This window comes from Carassius auratus, chromosome 7 (genome assembly GCF_003368295.1).
Source record: "Carassius auratus strain Wakin chromosome 7, ASM336829v1, whole genome shotgun sequence".
In the NCBI taxonomy this organism is placed as follows: domain Eukaryota; kingdom Metazoa; phylum Chordata; class Actinopteri; order Cypriniformes; family Cyprinidae; genus Carassius; species Carassius auratus.
Window position 1 is genome coordinate 20315996 of NC_039249.1, and position 23765 is coordinate 20339760.

The 23765-nt window shown below is 36.8% G+C and overlaps 2 protein-coding genes across 2 annotated transcripts; one reads left to right on the forward strand and one right to left on the reverse strand.

Annotated features, from left to right (window-relative positions):
• Window positions 1–1629: 1629 nt before the first annotated feature.
• LOC113106197 (NEDD8-activating enzyme E1 regulatory subunit-like) lies at window positions 1630–10003 on the reverse strand. Its single transcript, XM_026267875.1, is given in 21 exon segments — window positions 1630–1883; window positions 3440–3489; window positions 3664–3778; window positions 4452–4544; window positions 4702–4788; window positions 5031–5070; window positions 5161–5236; window positions 5457–5590; window positions 6483–6542; window positions 6631–6722; window positions 6813–6876; window positions 6960–7022; window positions 7132–7241; window positions 8224–8333; window positions 8525–8604; window positions 8977–9048; window positions 9134–9164; window positions 9296–9356; window positions 9444–9547; window positions 9899–9964; window positions 9966–10003. Coding segments are annotated over 21 exon segments (1635 nt in total). The 5' UTR covers window positions 9983–10003; the 3' UTR covers window positions 1630–1773.
• Window positions 10004–12379: 2376 nt separating this feature from the next.
• LOC113106198 (carbonic anhydrase 7-like) lies at window positions 12380–18930 on the forward strand. The gene is made up of 7 exons (XM_026267876.1): window positions 12380–12531; window positions 14743–14940; window positions 15454–15572; window positions 15663–15758; window positions 16246–16308; window positions 16782–16937; window positions 18065–18930. Exons 1-7 carry the CDS (start codon window positions 12495–12497, stop codon window positions 18185–18187), a joined length of 792 nt encoding a protein of 263 aa, XP_026123661.1. The 5' UTR covers window positions 12380–12494; the 3' UTR covers window positions 18188–18930.
• Window positions 18931–23765: the final 4835 nt, after the last annotated feature.

Below are 23765 nucleotides of genomic sequence, written 5' to 3' on the forward strand. Positions count from 1 at the left end.
CAGTTGGACCCACTTTATATTTAGGTGTACTATTTACTAAAATTTAAATGAATCATTTGATACAATGCAATTTTTATGTACATACATTTATCAGTTTATAATTATAGATTGTGTAAATGTAAAGACATCGAATATAAAATGGGATCACAATAGTACTAAAACCTACAATAAAACTAAAATGAAAACTGAAAATCGTACAAACTAATTTTAAATTTTAATGAATACTATAATAGTGCTAAAATACCACTGGCAAGTCTGACCCCAAATGAAAATAAAATTCAGCTGATGACAAAAACAAGGTCATGAACTGAGCAGATTTTGCCATAACATTCAGTGCCATGACATAAGTTGAACAACATGGATATTAAACAGATAAGCAGTATTTCCAGGCAAGGCATCCGTGAGATGGTTTCAATCTGCTAGTGTATACAGAGAAGTCATAGTCAAGCTTTCAATGTCACTCCGGGTCCAGAAGGAGTAAATCACCTCGGGGGAATTTCCATTAGTTTAGAAAAGCTGCAGGCTGAGCCCAGCAATCCTCCACAAACACGGCCTCCTCATGCAGGGGTCACAGGGAAAGTTTCGTAACACTGTCACCTATATATTAGTCATGAGCAAGAGAACATTTAAAGTTTCTGCTTCCATGAAAACAATGAAGTAGTAACTGAACAACATATTCTGGTTTCTTATTAACATAGTCTTGCTTGACAGATCAATGTAAGGAGAGCCTCCAGTTATGAATTATTCTACAGTGGAATGTGCAGAGAAGGAACAGCTTGGGTCAGAATGTGCTCCAGCACAAGGAGGAGGGTGCCCTCCAATGGATTCGGGCTTTAAAACACACTGATGGGAGTTCACTGAACATTTCTTAGACATTTTTGTGGGTAAAGTAGGTCAGTCAGGAAGTTTTCAATTCTTGGGAGGCTTGGGAATGAGTAAAAATATATGTTTACGTGCCACTGACTTCGTCCTTCCTCTGTCTAGACTCACTATGAGGAAAACCTACAGTAGTTATTCTCTTTAAACCACAGAGAGCCGTCTGCTTTTAGACCGGCTGTAGAAACACAGCACTCCACCCTACAACAGGAAATAACTCTGTGATCTGCCCAAACAAACAGCAGCAGCTCACCACAATACAGCTTAGCACATATTTAGAAAAATTATATGACACGTATAAACAGTAGTTCTCCAGTTACCATGTGAAAATGTCACACGTTTATATCAGATAATGTAGGCTGAAAGCATAGTGCTATGTTCACTTGAACAAAAATACGGTAAGAATAGTAATATTGTATAATATTTCCATTTTTACATTGAAAAATGACTTTTTCCATTTGAAAATATTTGAAAATGCAATTTATTCCTGTGATTGGATAGCTGAATTATCAGCAGTCTTCAGTGCCACACGATCCTTCAGAAATCATTTTAATATGCTGATTTGCAGCTCAAGAAACATCTACGGTATTAACAATGTTGAAAACTGCTGCTCGATATGTTTTGGAAAATGTGATACACTCGAAAAACTTTTATTAAGCAAGGATGCATTAAAATGATCAAAAAATGACAGTAAAGTCAGTGTATGTACATTAAAACTGTTGTGGAAAGAACACAACAATCCCACACAAAAGCTTTGGAGATATACTGTTTATTCAGTATGCAGCATCAGTTCTGGTCATCACCTGATCAGTGTAAGTATAAACAAACTCGATTGCCAATTCGAGGCCAACACTTTGATCGAGGAATGAGGAAACACAACTGGAAGGGACGATTGCTCTAAAGCTGAAAAGTAGCAGAGGTCTGTGACATGGCATTATAGAGGAACGTGTTGTTGAAAGGTACAAACTGGTGCGTGATGATTTTGATGGCTTCTTGAGCTGCTGATCCTGCAACAAAAGACAGAGAATGGGCCTCTTTACAACTGGCATTACCATGTTGTTCACATCTGGATGCATGATTTGGATCCAGATGTTAACGGAAACTGCATTTAAGGTTGTATAAACCAAATACATTCTCAGTAATTACCCTAATTGGTTGCCCTAATTTTAAACCATGTTTTATTTTATTTTTTACTAAACCTAATGTTCATTCACTATTTAAAGGCATAGTTCCCCCAAAAATGAAAATTCTGTCATTAATTACTCACCCTCATGTCGTTTCAAACCTGTAAAACCTTCATTCATTTTCGAAACACAAATTAAGATATTTTTGATGAAATCCAAGAGCATTCTGATCCTGCATAGACAGCAATGCAACTGACAAATTCAAGGCCCAGAAACGTAGTAAGGACATTGTTAAAATAGTCAATGTGACATCAGAGGTTCAACCTTAAATTTTACAAAGCTACGAGAATATAAGAATACCAAAAATAAGAATTCAGCAAATCTTCTGGGATGCCATTATTGTGTATACATATGTTGTGGTTCTCTCGACAATGGCATCGGACTGTCCCGGAAGATTAGGAATTGTTGAATAAAGTTGTTATTTTAGTTTTCTTCGCGCACAAAAAGTTATCTCGTAGCTTCATAAAATTATAATTTATGAATGGACTATAACAATGTCCTTACTACCTTTCTGGGCCTTGATCATGTCAGTTGCATCTAAATTATCGTAATTTGTGTTCTGAATATGAACGAAGGTCTTACAGGTTTGGAAAAACATGAGGGTGAGCAATTAATGACAGAATTAAAATTTTGGGGTGAACTAACCCTTTAAGATAAGGTTGTTAAATAAGAATTAGAAGCGGGAAAAAAAAGTTTACAGGGGATACATGCAAATACACAAGGAAATCTGGCCAGAGAAATGAGAGAGAGATTCAAATGGATAATTTACAGGTTATTGTTCATTTAATCAGGTGACCAGATAACATGACACCAATGGCTGTTTTTTTTTTTCTACATCGTGATAGTAAATAAAAAGAAGCCAATAACCAGCAGCATAACACTTGCCAACATTAAATGAGCTCATGCTACAGAAAACCATGAATCATATCAATGTCAGATGAAAATAAATAGAGCCTGACAAAATTTCAACCCACTCTGTGAGTGACAGATAATGATTATTTGCAGCACATCGCTTCAGTAGCTGTATACAAATAAACGAAAACGCATTGAATGTGGTCTGAATCCATCCCTGAGCACCTCCGAATGTGGTTACATTGATCCCATCACTAAATGCACTCAAAATCAATGTGTTTTGGTCATTTGCACCTGGCTTTTACTGTGGTTATGTGCTCTCCGCCAGTCATATGATTATTGAAAATTCATATAGTAATGCAAGCAGAGAAGACGGTTATTGAGAAGGGCCATACTTAGATTTCCTAATATGATTTCCCTTTATACTATCAATCCATATTGTAGTGGATGTCACAATATGCATTACGAATGTTCGATGAGGTGTGTGTGTGTTTTGCAGGATCCTGAATAAGTACAGAAACACTCACCTCCCAGAAAAGCGGCGACTGTGTGTGGCTCAGCAGCTCCATAACGGCAGCTGGAAGATATGAAAATAACATTTACACTGTTACCATCGGATTATAAACAGACGGACCAGATGAACAGGAGAACGTGTGCTTCTTCATTGCCAATATTACAAAACCATTTTAATATAAATATTTAGTTCGTACAGCTTCAAACCAAAGGAGCTTAACTGTGAACTTAAACGTACAACTCGTGGATGTAGTCATCTTTCACACTGACGCTCAGACTGTACTCCTGTAGAAGACTGTTCACACACAGCTTGAGTTTGTTTATGTCTTCCTCCACCTGGTAATTGTAGACACCTGAGAAAAACAGTCATATGTTCATATACACAGCTCTGGTGTCCATTTGAATGTTTCTGAAAGAAGTCTGTTGTGGTAGATACAGTAAAAACCGCAATATTGTGAAATGTTACTATTTACAATAAACCGATTCAGAACCAATATGGTAATATCTTCATGGTACTCCAAGAAAGGTGGTATTACCATAGTACCATGTCCAAAATAAATAAATACATGCATAAAATAGACAAATCCAAGTTGAGTTTAGCATCGTATTTTTCGGACTATAAGTCGCACCTGAGTATAAGTCGCATCAGTCCAAAAATACGTCATGATGAGGAAAAAAACATATATAAGTCGCACTGGACTATAAGTCGCATTTATTTAGAACCAAGAACCAAGAGAAAACATTACCGTGTACAGCTGTGAGAGGGCGCTCTATGTCTTCAGTGTAGACTACAGGAGTACCGCCCTCTGGTGGCTGTAGACGGTAATGTTTTCTCTAGGTTCATGTCAAATTAATTTTGATAAATAAGTCGCACCTGACTATAAGTCGCAGGACCAGCCAAACTACGAAAAAAAGTGTGACTTATAGTCCGGAAAATACGGTATATAACAATCTGTGACTTGGTGGACATTTTAAAATCTGTGCAATGGTTGAGAGTTTCTCAGTTTTTTTGATAACTCTTCTGACCGGGGTATCGGGAGTGTTGCTGATGGAAGCGATCGACCGAGCGAAGCATGAGGTACAGAACCATCTCACTGTCTGCGCTGTCCATACAGGATGCTATGGAGACAGAAAAAAATAGCTTAAACACACACAGCAACACCCAAGCATGGATATACACAACAATGAAGCATGTTAGTAAATCCTTCAAAACAATTCTCTGCAGTGGCCATAACATTTAGAAACCGAGATGAACCACGGGCGGAGAGAGACGTACTTATTTCATCTTTATTGAAAGTGTCCATACTGTATTCTTCTGCCAGAGACCTGCAGCGCACCACTCTGAGGAAAGCTGCGTTTTTACCTGTCGGACACAAAACACCACACAACATAGACATAGGCTTTATAATCATTTGTGGAGGAAGCCACCTGCTAAAATTCCCAAAGAGGAGATTTTTCACTGATTACTGGAACCATGACCATCACGTACGCAAACAAACTGATGGAAAAGGAGACATGGTGTAGAATATTACAGGATTTTGCAAAGTGTTGGAATATCTAGTTTCCTGGCAAAAACCTTAAAAGGAGTGTGTATGAGGTACTCACAGAAAAGTCTGATTTCTTGTTCAGAGATACTTTCTGGAGGCTTTGGAGTAAACAGATCATCAATGTTAATGTGCTAATAAAAGAGAAAAACTGCAGTTATTACAGAAGAGTCTGCTGATTATGTAAATACCTTTCCAAATGGTTGTAAAAGTGCTTCGACGTGTTTGGACACAACTGCAGCGTCCTTCATGGCTTTGTCTCTGTAGCTGAAATGGAAAGTGTCAAACAAATGCTATTTTACCCCAAAAACGGCAGAGTCAGCAGGAATCAAGCGAAAGCACATGTCTGAGTATGTAACGTTCCTCAGCTGTTGGTCATTACCAACAGTTCTTTGCAATACCAGGAAAATTTCACATTACTAATAAATAATATTACTGATAATAAAATGTTTCTAGACTCTTTGTGATCTGAATGATAAATACCTACACATTTTGTAACTTGATGAATTTGTTTGAATCTGCAATCATGTCTGGGATGGTTCCTCGCACAGGTAGCTTTCCATTCCCCTCGTTTCGAACAAAGTCCCGCACTCCTCGTGCCATCACCCAGAAGGATGGGCTCTACGAGAAGACAGATTTTTTTACACTATTTCTTATGAATGTGTAAGACCTGATTCTTTAGACACTATGGGTAAATAACTTAAAGAATAAATTGCAGAACATTTCTAAGTACTGCATTTATTATTACAACTGATAAAATTTATAAACACAACACTTTTGGTTTTGCTCCCATTTTTCACGAGCTGAACTCAAAGATGTAAGACTTTTTCTATGTACACAAAAAGCCTATTTCTCTCAAATATTGTTCACAAATCTGTCTAAATCTGCGTTAGTGAGCACTTCTCCTTCACAGGTGTGCCATGATCATGCTGTCTAATCAGAATCTTGATATGCCACACCTGTGAGGTGGATGGATTATCTCGGCAAAGGAGAAGTGCTCACTAACACAGATTTAGACAGATTTGTGAACAATATTTGAGAGAAATAGGCCTTTTGTGTACATAGAAAGAGTCTTAGATCTTTGAATTCAGCTCATGGAAAATGGGGGCAAAAAAAAAAAAAAGTGTTGCATTTATAATTTTGTTTAGTGTACGATAATATATTTAAATAATGTGAAGTCACAGTACTGTTTTTGTAGTTACAAATTGCAGCATATGCTCTAATATTAGTGGGATAATGGAGAATACTATTAAAATAAAAAAGCCACCTTTTCACTACCTCTAAAAAACAGCAAACTGGAAGCCATACATTTCCCCAGTAGAGAATAATATTGGAGATCTTATTTTAAGTGCATGCAGAATTTGAGTGTGTTGAAATATTTCAACCCTCTTTCATTTTCATCACCAATTCCAATTGCCACTAAGAGCAAAATGCAACAATCTTACTGTGTGTGAATGTTAAAGAAAGACAGATTAAAGGTGGCTTAGGAGTAGTTTTGCATGTTGCCACTAACCTGTGAGGTAATATTTTCACACTGCTCAGCATTAAAAATGTCCTCTGTTGCACTAGGGACCTACATTACAACGGGCCAAAGATCAATACAAATCATATGCAAGGAACATAAACTAGAACTACAACTTTTCAAATGTAAGGAGTTCTACCTTGGTGGGGTTCAGAGCTGTGTTCACATTCTTGATTGCCTCCTCAAAGTTCTCTTCATCTGCAGGTGTTCCGTTCTCATTCGTGAGGAGTCCTGAGAAAATACAGAAATTAAGGAAAACCTACAACAACAGAAATGAGCTACCGAAAAATGACTGAAAGGAACAACATGGCATTACATTACCTGCTCTGATGAGTTGTCTGAAAGCTTCCTTCTCCTTATAATTCTTCGGTAACTGACCGTTGTGCTGGATCAGAGAAGATGCACTATGAGAAGGTCATTTAGGAGGTCTCATATTAAGAAAGCTCATAAGTTTATGTCAAAAATTACCTCACTAGACCACTTTTCCAAGTATTTGGCAACCACAATTATCCATGGTGTATGACTGTGATCCTAAAATGATACAAAATAATTTTTTTTAAACTGCAACGATTTAAACATGAACACAAAATACATGCAAGTCAGTCACATACAATAAAAGGACATCAATAATCAATCTGACCTTCTTCTCCATGCGGTCCAGGTCGTAGGACTCTATGTGGTGTCTGAGCTCTGTGAATGGCTGGTCTAGTCTCAGGTCTTCTAACGCATTATCTGGATGAGATTCGATCACTGTGGTGAAAGACACAGACAGACCCTTCAACATTTTCACAAAAGATGTATTTACATAAATGTTAAAGGGGTCATCGAATGCAAAATTCACTTTAAAAGTTGTTTGAACATAAATGTGCTTTATACGTCCATCCTATAATAATAAAATCCACCCAGTGCTTTTTTTAAATCCCTATTTTAAAATCTCCTTTCTCAAATCAGGCTGTCCTGAGATTCCTGTCAGAATGATTTAGTACTGAACAGGCCCCTCCCACGATAGTTGATTGACAGGACCGTCTTATCTTAGACCCGCCCTGAGTGAGCTGTCTGCCAATTGTGTCTACTCCAGTGCAAGGGAAAACAAGAATGTCTCTGATTAAGTGATTGAGATGTACTGTTGTTGGATGTAATAATGAACAAAGCAGTCGTCATTTACTCCCGACATCTGAGCCACTGAAGACTCAGAGAGATTAACGTTACTTTCATTTTTGAAAGGAATGCACCGATCGCTGATAAATGTGTTTAAGTTTGCACAAATCATTTGTGATCCAGCTTCATCTACAGAAGAAGTGAGTATAAGGTTTTTTTTAAATAAATCTTTGCAAATCGCCTTTCCTAATAATGTGCAATGTAGCTAGCTTCACAGCAACAGTTTACAGTCTGCTCGACACCCCAGGGAACAGAGGGGCGGGGTCAGCAGAGCTCATTAACATTTAAAGCAACATGCAAGGAAACTGCTTTCTCTGAAAAGAGCTGATTTCGACAGGGTAAAAAGGGAGTTTTTTTCAACACTACCATTAAGAAATTATGACCGAGGTAGGTTATAGAATTTTCATTAAGACGCTCAAGAATCATATCAACTTGTAATGACCCCTTTAAGGATATTCAAAATGAAATTTTAACAAAGTTACTGAACAACAGTTCATTTCAACCGACCTGACCAAGTTGTAATAAATGAATGTCTTAAAAAATATTTAGCTTTGGGAAATTATGATTATATGACCTGTGTGCTCCTTCACGATCAGTCTCATGTAACCGATAAGTCCATATGTTCGACATACAAGGAATGGCACACCAGCATCCCATAACACACTGCCCAGCCTCAAACATGTGCTGTCAAAATAAAGATAGAAAGGCATATATTAATTTGAAGAGTCAGCACAAACAACCAATCAGATAGTAGCATAGGGTTTTTAATTTTTTATTATTATTATTTAACATGTCTGTTTCGTAATGCATTTAAAAGTAACTCATGAAAACAATAAAGGAACAATATATTCAGATTTGTATTATAGTACTTATACCTTTCTGGAAGCTGGACGCCAATGACCAGACTAAATCTGTGGAAAAACTCAGGGTCGTTGTCCAAAAGCTTATCAGGACTCTGAATATCAAAAAATAGATCAATTAAGATTTAAAAAATGAAAAGATTCACTAGCTCATAAATTCACTTGACTGAATTTATGTCCCTTTAGAATTAATATTCCTTTAGATATAGAGGCTTTTGATTAAATGATTGCAGTTAGTTATTGATAAATATTGCACCCTATGCACACTGCCGTTCAAACGTTTCAGGAAGATGTTTTAATGTTTTTAAAAGAGAGATTTATTATTGTTTTGATTGCTTAAGATTTCAGTCACAATACATGTCTTATTCATTCTATTAAATAGTTTTGAGCAAAGTGTCCGAACCTGGTTTTGTACAGCCGAGTTTAATCTAAAAGTAAAACTACAGTATGTTTACATTAACACTGACCTCTTCTACAAAGTTTCCAGACACATCACTATTGAGCTCCTGCAGCAGCTCAGTAGCAGCCTGAGCCCTGTTCTGCAAAATAAGCAGAACATCATTCATTATACACACCACTTTAGGTTTGGACAGACTTGTTATGGACACCCAATTCTGTGCTTACCTTCCAAATACTGCTGCTGGTGAGAAAAAAGCTGCAGAACAGATCAGAGCATGACCAGAATCAGACACATTTTCAATACGGTGCAGTGTGATACATTTATCCACTCATCACACTATAATCAAAAATCTCTTTAAGATGGCCAAAAAACAAGACAATGATTACTTGTTTCCAACATCCTCCCCTGACACTTTGTGTCCATCAACTATGGTAAAGGCTCCAATTCCTAAGAAGCAGAGAAAGAATAATGTTAACACAATGAATGGATTCCTCAGTGTTATGATTTGAGCTGCACAGTGAGATATATTGATACCTGGCAGCACAAGGTTTTTGAGGATTTCAGTGCCGGTTGCAGTGGCGTTGATGAGACATACATGGGCATTTTCAAGTGCTTCCTGTCCATGATCTCCCCACAACCTGATACAAACATATACCAACCATTAAATGACCAGCCTATAAGCATTGCTATAATAACATAATCAAGACAGACAGGCAACAGTCGAGCAGATTAATACATCCAGTGGTTTCTGATCAGTAAGGCTGTTGATATGCTATATATGGAGATTAGACTGAGTATGTTGCTGCAGTGTGTATTGAATTAAAGCATGATCAATCTGAAGTAACTGGATGATTAAAGCTCGTGCTACGACCGATGGGCCTCTGTATGTCAGCGTTGGTGCAATTTGAAAGCTTAAACCTAACGCTGAAGGAGAATCGCAGTGCATGTAAACATAATTATTATGTTGTTTAAATCCAACCGATATGTACCTGAGCTGCCGATCATACTTCTGCTCTTTGCTCGTTTTCTGGTCTGTCATGGTCCTCAGTCTCTGTTTGTGACGGCTCGATCATACCGGCACGCTGCTGTTTCACTGTTTGGAGATTGACATTCGCAGATTCGATACAGACAGACTGTTATTCTTCTGTTTGGCCAAGAGATGGAGTCACTGTGTCGCTTGAAGGATGCCTTAGCTCTTTTTTTTTTTTGTCAATCATGGGGACTTGTAAGTATAACGTTTACTTAGCCTATTTAATATAAGTATGTCCAGTTTAGGTCTTTGCAGACCTGTGTTCTGTATTTCTTGAATATGTAGCACCTTGGTCCTGGAGAAACAGTCTCGTTTCACTGTATACTACTATACTTTCATCCTGAGAACCACAAATAGAGAGAGAGAGAGAGAGAGAGAGAGAGAGAGAGAGAGAGAGAGTGTGAGAGAGAGAGAGAGGTATCTTTTCTTCACTTCAAGTCCTTAAATGAACAAACTTCACTTTATCATGACAGCTTCCTACCTGAGGACGTTTATCTCCAGTAGACTTCAAGATACAAAAAGCCACTGCAAAGGCCGGTTTGGATCTAGCAATATATAATATATATTTATCAAAACAGAAATAATCAGTTGTCAGTGTTTTTTTATTTATTTATTTATTTATTTATTTTTTTTGTCTCGCTACAGACCACAGTAAATGCATGAACTAATTGTTCTAAATTGATGAAATCTTTGATAAAAATGCATGAACTAATTGCTCTAAAAAGCAATACAAGTCATTTTGCCAAATACATCAAATGTATAGTGCTACCATATCATAAATAGATAATTACACATTAAACATATTGCAACTGTACATACAGTAGGCTATAACATCTCCAAACCCAGTGATTACTCTGTTTTCTTCGACACTCTTAAAAATAAAGCTGCTTCGTAATGCTTCTTTGTGGACGAAAGAAGGTTTTTCAGATTATGAAAAGGTAAGAAAGAGATTGTTCTTTAAAGAACCTTTGACTGAATGGTTCTTTGAGGAACCAAAAATGGTTCTTCCTTTATTTTTAAGAGTGTATTTATAATATTTCTTTTTGCATTGCATTGATTTTCTTGTTTTGACAGCTCTACAACTGTAGTGCAATCTCTGACGTGGCATATGAAGTGAACTTTCATTGGTTCTACTTAAAGTTGCCTAGCTATTTTGGTGTTATTAAATTTTGACTTGAATTACAGTTATATACTTGAGGTAAGCCTCCCAGACAGCAGCTCTGGCTCAAACACATTATTTTTATTGCATCATATTTAAGTCATTGTTTTGAAGTAACACAAGCATGCTGTTAGAGCAAAGTGTAAATGTCTCATCATAGTGCACTTTTTGCTGGTGTTACTTTTTTATTGCTGTCACAGCAGTTTTCACATGCATGCAGCTATCTTACAATTTTAACATATGTCCACATCTCTTTCTCTAGGATCTGTTATTTGAATGTGGAAAAAAACTCCAGCCAAATTATTAAAAAGCTTCATTATCACTAGTTGTTGTTATTATTATTGAAACTGAAAAAATATCTTAATATTCATGTAATCATCAGTCTGGGGTCCAGCCTTCAAAAAAGCAAAGAATGGACGAACGAACAAACAGAAGTATTATTATATTATACACAAATTGTATTAGTTATTTTGAACCATTTTCCCAGGATGATTTGTCCCATGTTTGCTGCAGGCACCTTATTTTGAAACAGTGCCACAGATTCTCAAGTAGACAGTGATCAGAGATGAGAGTGGGCAAGATTTCACCCTGAACCACGTAATGATCACGTAGCTATGAGGTTTTATTCGGACAATGTGGTTCTGCATTAATGATTCACAGGTAGAGGTCATTTGTGAGGTAATTGTCTGTTAAGGCAATTGCTTTTGATTTATTCAAACCTTAATCTTAACCTTTATAAACAACATGTTTTATTCTCAATAAGCTATTATTAGCCTATATTTTCAAATAAATATATCATTTATAATGGTAAAATGTTAATTTGAATCTGTTTAACACATTGTTTAGTGCTGATGCTTCAAAGGTTATTTAAGGCTCCCACACTATTGCCTACATAAAGTGAAATAAATTGAATAACTAGGCTATTTGAAGCAAGTATTAATAGCGAAGTATTATTCTGCATTCTGAATGTTATGAAGTGTCAGTGGTATGTCCAAAACAACGATGTAGGCTAATGTGCTCCCTTAAGTACCTTTCCAAAGCTAAAGAGGGGACAATGATGCTCACTTTTTAAATAGAATTCGCACTCGACGTTTTACTTTTCAAATCTCAGATGAAATTATACATTTTCAGTCGACAGTACAATTACATATACTAATTCAAAGAATTCAAATATTTAACATGTCCAGACATAAGTCCTCCTCAACACAAAGCTCAATCGGCTTTAGAGGAGGCGGGGCCAGATCGGATCAGCTCATCTGTCAATCAATTCATTCACCTGTTACCGCTGTCATGATTAGACTCGCCTCACACACAACTCTCCTCTAAATCTGCACCATTCTAGACTCTTCTGTGCTCCTTACAACATCTTGATCCTGTGTTCATAGAAGAGGGAGCAATGACTGGCCATCACTGGGGATATGGGAAGGACAACGGTAAGTTAATTGCAGTCATTTAACTTAATTCCCGTCTGAATATGAGTTTACAATTAAGCGTCAATCCCCAAATGTCTTTTTGTAAATCGGTTTTGACCACTGCCCAGCACCGTGCAGTAACTTCACAGTACAATTCATGCATTCAACAACAACAACAAAAGTATTTTATTTCTGAAATGCTTGCAACTGCTTTCAAGAATATGCTAATACTATGTTTGCCTTTTTGCTAATTTAATTTTTTTAAGAGCTAGAATGCAAGGCAGAATACCATTTGAACCACAGACAAATTTCTAAACGATTATTAGTCCATTTTAATTAATTTATTACTATTATTATTATTATATGAAATAAAATGTCTAAATAAATGTTGAACATGCTGTGACTACCTTGTGAGAATTGCGTTTGCGGGTTCATCAAAACACAAAACTAACTTGAGCATCGTCATCTGAATGCATGAGTTTTATTACAGAGAAGCCATGCACATGTATATATATATATATATATATATATATATATATATTTTTTTTTTTACAGAGGTCTGTATGTAAAACGTTGCAACCCAGTCACATATAAAAACGTACCTTGACTACGTTGGTCCAAAGTGCAAAAAGTAGAGGGGTTACAATAATGGCCCTTGAATTTTATGCCTTTTTGTTTTTTTTGCGTCCAAGTCACTTGACTTTCAAGATTCCGACCGTGAGAACAAAAAACATGGCGGACATTTCTCTCATTTTTAGTGAAAAAAAAAAATCAATATTTTGAGTTAGTTTCTGCATAAGAGTTAGTTTCTAGCGAGAAATATACATTTTATTTTCATAATATTCACTGAGTGAATGTACATAATCACTCGCTTGTTCGTTATTGGGAAGATTTTTCATATCTCGCCAGAATAACGTGAAACTGCTCCGTTTTGGTTGCTATGGACGCTGCTATCGCCTAGCATAGCTGTGGCCCAGATTCAGATTCTTCCTTGCGATTTCGCTCCGTCTGACGGATCAAACCCTTGCCCACTATATGCGAATCTGAAAAATCTTCGCAACAACGAACAAGCGAGTAACTTACATTCACTGAGTGAATATTATGAAAATAAAATGTATATTTATTGCTAGAAAATCATCTGGCTGACTACGACTTGTATACATTTTTCTACAAATCCTGTCATACGTGCACAAACTGAGTCACCACTTATAAGTTATTACTAAATATTGTAGAAACATAATTCTCTGTAAAATTGCTTTGTAACGATTTGTATTTTAAAAAGCGCTATAAAAAATAAACTTGAATTGAATAGACATCAGTTTATCAGACGACAGTGCCATATGGTTTCAGGCCAGCAGTCTGACGCCATAATCTCCACCCTAACATCCGGTTTCAAACTGCTGGCCTGGCTCTGCTGTGATGTGATGTATGGCTCTGTCTGTGAGTGCTGCAATAACTAGCTGCTGAACCCTTTTTTTTAATTAATTTATTTATTTTATTTTTTTGTGAGCTAGAGATGGTGAGAATGTGTGCTAAAATCAAGCAGATATTATAGCGGTTATGTTCACAGAACGTAAACCGCATCACACTTACATGGGCTACTTAAACTGTTGTCTGTTTGTGTGGCCACTAATTAAGTTTTCTGTTTTGGTGTGAATGGACTAGTCAGAGTTTGACAAGAAAATGCCATCCAGATTTTATGAAGTGCTAGCCTGAGTATGACGAAGTCAGGCTAATGAAATGCACAACTTCACACACAAAAAAAAAAGAAATGTGAATATCAAGATCAGCTTGACGAGTATTCCAGCCAAATTAGTAAAAAGCTTCATAATCACTAACTATTATTAATTTTGAATCCCCCAGTTAAACCGTAACACTAAGACAGACTCTAATAAGATCTATAGCCAGCCTGTAGTGAGTCAGTTTTTGTGCTTGTACCCAATCACTCATAATATGTCCAGTCATCTGTCGTTAGATTTGGTGTAGCATATTTGGTTGCTCCTTCCACTGTTAATGCTAGATTAGCCCAGTTATCTTTTAAAGGGATAGTTGCTGCTTAAACCGTGTAACCAGGCTATATGTGACTTAAGACTGGCATCCTGTATACAGTTCACTGAGACAAACATTAGAAGACATAGAACTATAGGTCAAGTTACAATACAGTACATTGTTAACTTGAAGAAAAAATTATTACATTCATTGATGTCTGGTTGGTTAATATTGTTTTTCTAGGTCCATCAGAATGGCACAAAGACTATCCCATTGCTGAGGGTAACCACCAGTCACCTATTGATATAGTCCCCGCTGAGGCAGTATTTGATGCCAGACTGTCTCCTATCTCGCTGTGTTACAACAATTGCACCTCTGTCAGCATATCAAACAATGGCCATTCTGTGGTGGTGGAGTTCACGGACTCGGATGAGAGATCAGGTTGGCATCAGTCATCTAACATTAATGCTTCTTTAAATATGACACTGTCATGTGTTGGATGATTGGTCTCGAGATGTCCAGAGAAGAACATTTAGTTCGGCTTCATATTTGAGTTTTTGCACACAACTAGTTTCTGCTTCTACTCCCAGCTCTCATGTTGTGCACAGCCACTGTGCAATTATGTACAGTACAACATTTTCAGTAACTTGGATAAATTTGATAAAAAAAAAAAAAAAACTTCAATTAGAAAAAAAAAAAAACTAAGGTTTTAATTTGAGTAAAATTACAAATTTAAAACAAAACCACATTCTCTTCCCTTAAAGACTGCAGAATGAATAAAGTTAATTTTTTTGATGCGAGCAATTTCATTTAACAGTCATGACATTCCAGAGTATTCCTTGTCTAAACCCTGCATTTGGCTTCATTCTGGCCTGTGTCTTTATTTTTAGAATTTAGAAAAAAGAAATCCCATCCAAAGGGAATGGCCCCTTAAACTGCTCTTTTCTTTGTCAGTGATCCAGGGAGGTCCTCTGGAAGACATGTACAGACTTAAACAGTTTCACTTCCACTGGGGAGGCAAGGGTTGCCGTGGCTCGGAGCATACGGTTGGTGGGAAAACCTACGCTTCTGAGGTGAGCGGGCAGAACAGGGACTTTAACTAGTCTGTGTAGTCTGTACAGTCTTTGTTACAATCTTTTGGCCTGAACTCTGTCTCTCTCCAGCTTCATCTGGTTCATTGGAATGCTATAAAGTACAAGTCCTTTGGTGAGGCAGCAGCAGCACCTGATGGCCTGGCTGTCCTCGCCATCTTTCTGGAAGTTAGTCTTCGTGTGAATCAGTACTCCTTTAATAGCTCCTTCCTCTCTTTTGGGCTGTCCAAGATTTGCATCGTTTATTCATCAGAACAGATTTGGAGAAATTTAGCATTACATCACTTGCTTGCCAATGGATCCTCAGCAGTGAATGGGTGCCATCAGATCTGATAAAAACATCACAATCCTAAAAAGTAATCCAGTCCATCAGTTGATGTCTTTTGAAGCATGTTTTATTTAGATAAAAACAATTTTTTTTACAAATTGTGGAATATTTTGATGTTTTTCCATTGCTGAGCAAATGATGTAATGCTAAATATCTCCAAACCTGTTCTGATGAAGAAACAAACTGATCTTGAGGCTAGAGAAAATAAATTTTTCAAAAATTAGTTTATTTTATTTGATTACTATTAAGATAAATAACAATCAAATACAGAATTATATAAATCCACATTAAAGTGCATATTTTACCATTTGTTTATTTTTTTTATAGCTCGGTGATGTGCACAGAGCTCTTCATCAGATAACAGATGCCTTGTATATGGTTAAATTCAAGGTATGTGTGTTATGTAGTAAATGTAAAAAAAAAAAAAAAAGAATTTCTTTACGCTATTTTTGAGAGCATGAATACATTAAATTAATGGAGGTCTTCAAGTAGCTTGTCACTTTAATCCTTTTTGCATCTGATTTAATTTGGAAACACTCATTAGCCTCTTTGCATGCGTCTTTTTTTTTTTTTTTTTTTTTTTTTTTTTTTAATTTGGAGATTTCTCTTGAAATATCAGGTTCTAAGGATTCAAATAAGCATCTTTCTTTCAAGTGTTTTTTATCACACTTTTTTGTATTTGGAGTAATCCTCTGTTTCTTCAGCATTATTTTTAACCCTGTTTATGCATCATTCTTTAATTTTACAAATTTTCTTCAATATTCTTATTCACTTCACATTTGTTTATGCAAAGACCCTCATCAAATATCCAGTAGTGTAGAAAGCTAATAATAAAAAAATGGGACTTTTTTTCTCTCTTGTAGGGAAGTGTTATTAATTTTAAGGGCTTTAACCCTAAGTGCCTCCTGCCGAACAGTCTGGAGTATTGGACGTACCCAGGCTCTCTCACAACTCCTCCACTGTATGAGAGCGTCACATGGATCGTGCTGAAAGAACCCATTTATGTGTCAGATAAGCAGGTGGGTTGCCTTTTGGTTTTCTTAACTTTCTTAACCTTATTTATGAACTGAATTGCTGGTGTTTGTCATGACCATCATCTGGTCTGTTGTCAGATGTCAGTTTATGATAATGAATGATTGTGGAGGGAGATGAATGTGGGAACCACTCCTGCTGAATCAGAATCATTGGTACTGATGTGAAATAGGGATGGTCCACAGTATCCCATATGCTGGTGGTGACAGTGGATCTGGTCAGAAATGATCTCATCTGCAGACATGATTGCATGTCTCGTTTTGGATAAATTACGTGTGTGTGTGTGTGTGTGTGTGTGGGGACCGGCCTGCGGTACACGCACAATGTCAAAATTTCAGGTTTTACTATACTTGTGGACACGCGCACATGCATCCCCAGATTTATGCTGCATATACACTACACTTACAGTATTTATTAGCTTTTAATCAGCAAGTTACAGTAAACTGGATAAAGATGACCGGAAAGACAACATCTTTTTCAAATAAAATGCTGTTCTTTTCCATTTACCATATCAAATATATCACCGTTTTAAGCAGCACAAATGTTTCCAACACTGATAAGGAAGAGCACCAAAGCAGCATATTAATCAAGAATCATGTGACACAAGACTGAAATAATGGCTACTGAATATTCAACACGCATTTTAAAAAGTTAAATTGTATTTAAGTTATATAAATACCTACAATTTAAAAAAAAAAAAAACTTTAGTTTTAAAAATTCTTACTGGTGACAAAATTTAGATTAGTAGCGCGTGTCCTTTGCTTTGAAGTGTCATACTGCTAGATCCATATGTCTATGTCCTTCTGAAAGACTGGACTGTGGGTTTGGTCTCCTGGCTCTTGTCAAGTCCCTCAGACTTTGTACAAGGAAATTGAATTAAAGCAAGCATGAGCAGTTTGGCATGTTGGCAGCCTAGTGTGTCTGGCATGACTTTGATCTTGTACAGCTTATTAAAATGATTGAGCTATAAGTAGCAATAGCTTAGGGGATTCACAGTAGGAGAACCAAGCCTGTTACATAAGACTTGGTACCAAAGTTGATTTCTTTTGCAGTGCAGCATGTAACTTTGCTAGGTTCTGTCTCACATGCTGTTTTTCATGCTTTTTGGACTTAGATGGGAAAGTTCCGGACACTGCTGTTTAACGGAGAGGAAGATGATGACCGAAAGCACATGGAGAACAACTTCCGCCCACCACAGCCGCTGAAAGGCAGGACGGTGCGGGCTTCTTTTGAGTAGCCTGGACCACCAGTTGTGATCGCATGTATTGGAGTCACCTCGGAGGTTGAAAGATGAATTAGAAGGGTGTGGGGTTTGTTCAGTCATGTCTCTCTCTGTCTGCTGCTTAAAGGTTTTGGCCAGTGACCTCAAACACAGTTTGACTGTGACGTTGAGCTCTTTGAATCCAGGGCTCTGTGTTTTTAGATCCCTTCTCATCCACCTTGATCAGGCTTGTGCAAACAGGTCCTTGTTGCTGGTGGCTGAGGTATTTGTGCTTTCAAAGGGTCCAAGCTGATGGGATCTGAAAAGCTTGCTCTCTGCTATAGTCTGTAATCCAGGATCTGTTAGTGGCCACCAGAGACTCTTAACTTTTGATATAGGGCATGTGTGGGGTTTAAGTTGTTCGTAGTAAGGCTCGTGGTGCTTTTAGGAACACAGACTTGGTGGTGGCAGGATGGCACTCCATTATCACTGAAAGTTGCATTAATAGATGAAAGTGACTCAGTAATGTAATTTGTTTACCTGACTGTTGAGTTCATGAAGTTTTTACAGACTCTTATCAACACTGCGTTCTGTAGTGAATGTTCCTGTGCTGTCACTGAAGCCTTATAAATGTTCTGACGGTAATAGGAGGGTGATGTTTGAGGGCTTGAAATGACTGATGGATTACACTGCTCGCACTTTAAAACAGTTGCTGTTATTAATGGATTTCCTAATGGAATCTTTGGCATGACTGTAGGATTGATACAGAAGATCTCTAGCAGGTCAGAGACTCGACTCCTGGACTACATCCAGCTGAAACGGCAAGGATTTTCTTTTGGTGGCTGGCATCGTTTCATAAATATTTTATATTTAGTTTTTGTTTAATGTACAAATAAAATCATTTTAATAATCCATGTGTCTTTGTTTGACATTTGTCACTATATTTGAGCACTAAAATGTTTGCTACTAAAAAGAACTGCATTCAGATAGTTACAATTATTTTGATTCCTTCTGTTCTTTCTCCAAAATAGCTTATCTTTCAGCCCTGCTAGTTTAAAAAAATCAATAAATGAAAAAGAGGTAGCAAGGAGTGGCTTGAGACATTCTTCATGTTTGTATTCATCTATTTTTGTATTCATCTTCACCTTGCATATAGCACACAGTGAGATCCCAAGTGACTATGAACACACACACACACACACACACACAAACAACCTTCCAGCACAATATTATTCTCACTTAATATCCATTAGTTTCTTTTAAACACAGTTGTCTCATTTTACTAATGAATTTTATTAAAAGATGATTGAACCTCTCTGGCGCCCTCATATGGTGATAAGTGGATAAACAAACTTAAATTTCGTTACATTTAACCATTATCTTTGGGTTGAGATAGCTGGTTGAATTTCCATCCTATAGCCATAAACAACAGTTTCTGTAGCACCAATACACGGAGACCTAAACCTACAGGGACTGCAGATGCAAATTAACTTTATAGCTAACTCTGGCACAACACTTGGTACAAAGTAGAAGCCTACTTCAGCTGTAATATAGGACTAATTTGTGATGATAGGTTGTTGTTCCTTTATATTCACGTTGGCTAGTGCTCTGAAAAAATAATTTCAACATCAAGAAATAATTAGGCAAACTCTTCATGTGTGAATTTTAATATGTGATATTACTTAATCCCTATAGCTGTGCCACTGATGAAATGCACTAAACCATAAATCTGCAGAGAAGCATCAGTATTTTAATATATATAAAAATTAATGTGTGCCATTGTTTTTTTATATGTATACAGTGTCCTCCATAATTATTGGAACAGTAAAGACAAAATTGTTTTGTTTGCTGTGGTGTTAAGAAATCTGTAAATATGGTTAAAAGATTAATATGAGACAAATCTACAGAATGTCAGATTTTATTACTGGGTGAATCAACACAAAGATGTTTTACCAGCTACAATTTTTTTATTCTTACCTTTAGAGTTTCATCTCCCTATCTGATGTGAGCATAAGTATTAAAACAGTGGCCTCACAGGTCTTTCTAAGTGTTCAGCTGTGTCATTAATTCTTCAGATATTAAAAGCAGGGAATGTGTCTTATCAGTTATATCCATTGCTTCTGCATTCCAAGTCTTGAATTCAATGATGACACACACAAACCAGGATGAAGATGAGGAAGCCGAGAAAGTCAATTAGAACTATAGGAAAAACAAAGGGCATGGAAAAAATCAAGAGTTTGGAGACTACCTGCGACATCAGCAACCAACGATGACCTGATCGGATTGAGAAAAACAACAGTAGTTGATGACAGACAAATCATAATAGCTGTGAAAATGAATCCTAAAATACATGTCTGTAAAAAGACAACATCCAGAATGCTGGGGTGATGCTCTGTCAATTTACAGTCCGCAGGAGAATTTGACACAGAATTACAGAAGCTAGCTACACAGCAAGATGCAAACCACTGATCAGCACCAAAAATAGAAAGGCAATATTTGTCACAAACGTGAGCCAGTAGAGTTTTGGAACTGAGTTGATGGACCGATTAGAGAAAGATTGACCTTTATTTAAGTGATTGGAAAGCAGAAAAAAAGTGTGGAGAAAAAAAGGAACTGCAAGTGATCCTAAGCATACAACCTCATCAGTAAAGCTTTGTGAGAGATGGTGTTATGGCATGGGCATGCATGGCTGTCTCTAGAACAGGACCTCTTCATTTTAATGATGACTTAATGTATGATGGCTACCAATATTGTGTCTGTGACCCATAGACCTCACCAGACTCTTGGTGTCATCCTTTGCCTTTAATACAGCCATTTTCAGCTGTTTCTGCCTTTAGTCTCCTCTTCAGCTGGTGGAATTCATGTTCAATAGGATTTAAATCTGGAGATTGACTGGGGCAATCTAAGACTTTCCATTTCTTTGCCCTGATATAACCTACCCATTGACTTATTATGAAGTCTGGTGACATTTTCTTGAACATTGGTAGCCAAGCTGGCTTTGTACTCTTACAAATTCATTCCGTGGCTGTCATGCATTAAGTCAATTAGGTTGAGAGGGCCTGTTTCAGAGAAAGTTATGTATGCCCATGAAGAAGATTAATTTGATTTACGAATCATTAAGTTTAATGTCATGACGTCATGATGGACCTGAAAGTGATTTAAAAACTGTCTCCATACTACATATATACTCTGTCATTTCCCTACACCTAAACCTAACCCCAACCATGAGTGATTCCTAAAATCAAAGGAAATGATAGATGAATGACATGGTACAAGCAAAAAACAGTGATTTTAAGTGTAAACTAAACAAAATCTATAAACTGGTTCTTCAAATCTGATTGGTTAATCACAATGTTGTTCCAGGGACAACAAAGATGTTGTCCCAGGAACATGTCTCACTTGGTAAAATCAGGTTCTGCACTACATATATTGACACCCCATAAGATCTTAAGCTTTTACCAAAAAGCTGCATGTGTGCTCAGCCTGCTTTTCCGTAACACAGCAGTTTTTTCAGCTCACAATTCAGGGTCTGTTTCTCCAGAGGCTGGAGAATGTTTAACCTTGTCGATCTGTGAATCATTATGTTCCTGCAGGGAGCAGTCTAAGTGTCTTAGTGTGGAATATTCAATGGCACAGACTTGTTCCATCAGGTAATCAGGATAAGGCTCATTACGCTGGGAAAGAAAGGATAATAAGGAGGACTGAGGGGTGCTCACTGTTTGCCTAGTCATGTGCTGCCATGATACGCACAGCAGACATGAGCAATAATAACGTCTGAAACACATGTTGTCTGTTGCAATTAGCTGGTCTTGACGTTTGCTCTATGGGTACTTCCTTGAATGAGACTTTTTTTAAAGGTGTATAATACCTGGAGAAAGCTATCCGTTAGTATTCAAGGGCAGTTGCTCAGCTGGCACATGTCTGCTTATGGACACTCAGTTCAAGACACAAATGTTTTGAGCCAATCACTTGAATTGTAAAGGCCATGTGACAAGTGTTTTAGGAAACAATATATGAAACAAGTTTTTGTTACAGTACAGAGCCTTTTAAACAAAGGCTTGCGATGCCAAAATGATGCCATCTATACAGCAAGCATTCAGAGTTTTTACTTGCACTGTATTAAACTGAGTTCACTTTTAATTCTACATTGCAACAATGATACATTTTAGTTGAAATAATAGATTTCATAACACTTTATCATATGAATATACTGTAAACCATGCGTAACTACAACTGTACAGCAAAAGAATACATTTGTTTTGTGCTTTTTTTTTCAATTCTCACTTTAACGGTTACGAACACTTACATTTTGCTAAGTACATCTTTTCCTGAAGGGTCTACATTGTTAATAATGATTTTTTAAAAGTAAAAAAAAAAAAAAAAACAAGATTATCGGAAGACAATTGCTTCTTTGTTATTATGTGTCAAATGTAATAGCAATTTCTGAGTGAAAATCCTTTCACCACCAACATTTCTGTGTAGGATTCAGACTTCACTCAAGAGCTTGCTATTAAATTTCACAAATGTAATAATAAATGACATCAAAACATTAAATTGAATATTATAGATGTTTTTTGTTTTTTAAGTAGAAAGACTGAAATATATAACGTTCAAAAATATACATTTTTACACTGTATACCACCTTTTCGTTAATGTCCAGCAGATGGCAGCATATGAAGAGGTTTTAGCCAAGCACTATAACAAACCTTGCTTCAATTTTACAACAGGCGCACTAGACAATCAAATTATTTTTATTTAACTGTGAATAGTCAAAACATGTTAAATTAATGTACTATATTATATTATACATTTGCACTAATAAAAATAACAACAAACTTGTATTTATAGCATCATACACGCTTCCTTTCTCCAAGGTCATGCATTTCCTGATGACATCATACTATCTGATTCTTTACATGAAGTGATGATGTCATGCTTTTGGTTGCTAAGTGATCCCAGGTGGAGCCATATCTCCGTTGCCTCCGTTGCCTGTTATCTGTCATTTGAGCAGTCTGATTTATGGAAATGTTTCTGTTTACAGCTTCATTAACAATGAATGAGGCTGGATGTCTAGTATATATTTAACATATTTGCAGAAATAGAATTCCCAGAATAGCCTCTGTGTACAGATTGATGATACCTGAGCAAGCACAAAATGTATGGCTGCAATCAATGTGTCATGTAATGTAAACTGCATCTGGATGTCATAAAAATAGGAGCAAGCTGATATTTTTGGTAGCTTGGATATCAATGATATCACCACTGTCTCAATCTGAGAAATAACCAATATCGCCCGAGGGAAAGCAAAGCAGACTCCAGATACAATCAGAAACCCAATCTATTGCTCATAAGAGACATGGTCATGAAAATAAATGTAATGAAGTTTTGTGGTGTTTTAGATGAGGCCTTATGTTCCTGATCCTGTTAACTCCCAGGCTAAGAATACACCATCAGACAACAATAATACACTGACATTTCATTTAACATTGGATTTTCTTTTATTTTAATAGCTGGAGCACCACATGCTTTATTCAGCTGCAATCTCTCTCTCTATGTATATGTTTTCAGTTAATGAAAAGAGAGTAATGCTTCACCCCTTACTATCTGTAGTATT

Excerpts from the sequence above, each read along its gene's own strand:
- LOC113106198 (XM_026267876.1), top strand. The coding sequence starts at position 12,495 with ATGACTGGCCATCACTGGGGATATGGGAAGGACAACG. Across the intron at positions 15,759-16,245 it reads TCCTCGCCATCTTTCTGGAA|CTCGGTGATGTGCACAGAGC; the intron begins GTTAGTCTTCGT and ends TTTTTTTTATAG. Across the intron at positions 16,309-16,781 it reads TGTATATGGTTAAATTCAAG|GGAAGTGTTATTAATTTTAA; the intron begins GTATGTGTGTTA and ends TCTCTCTTGTAG.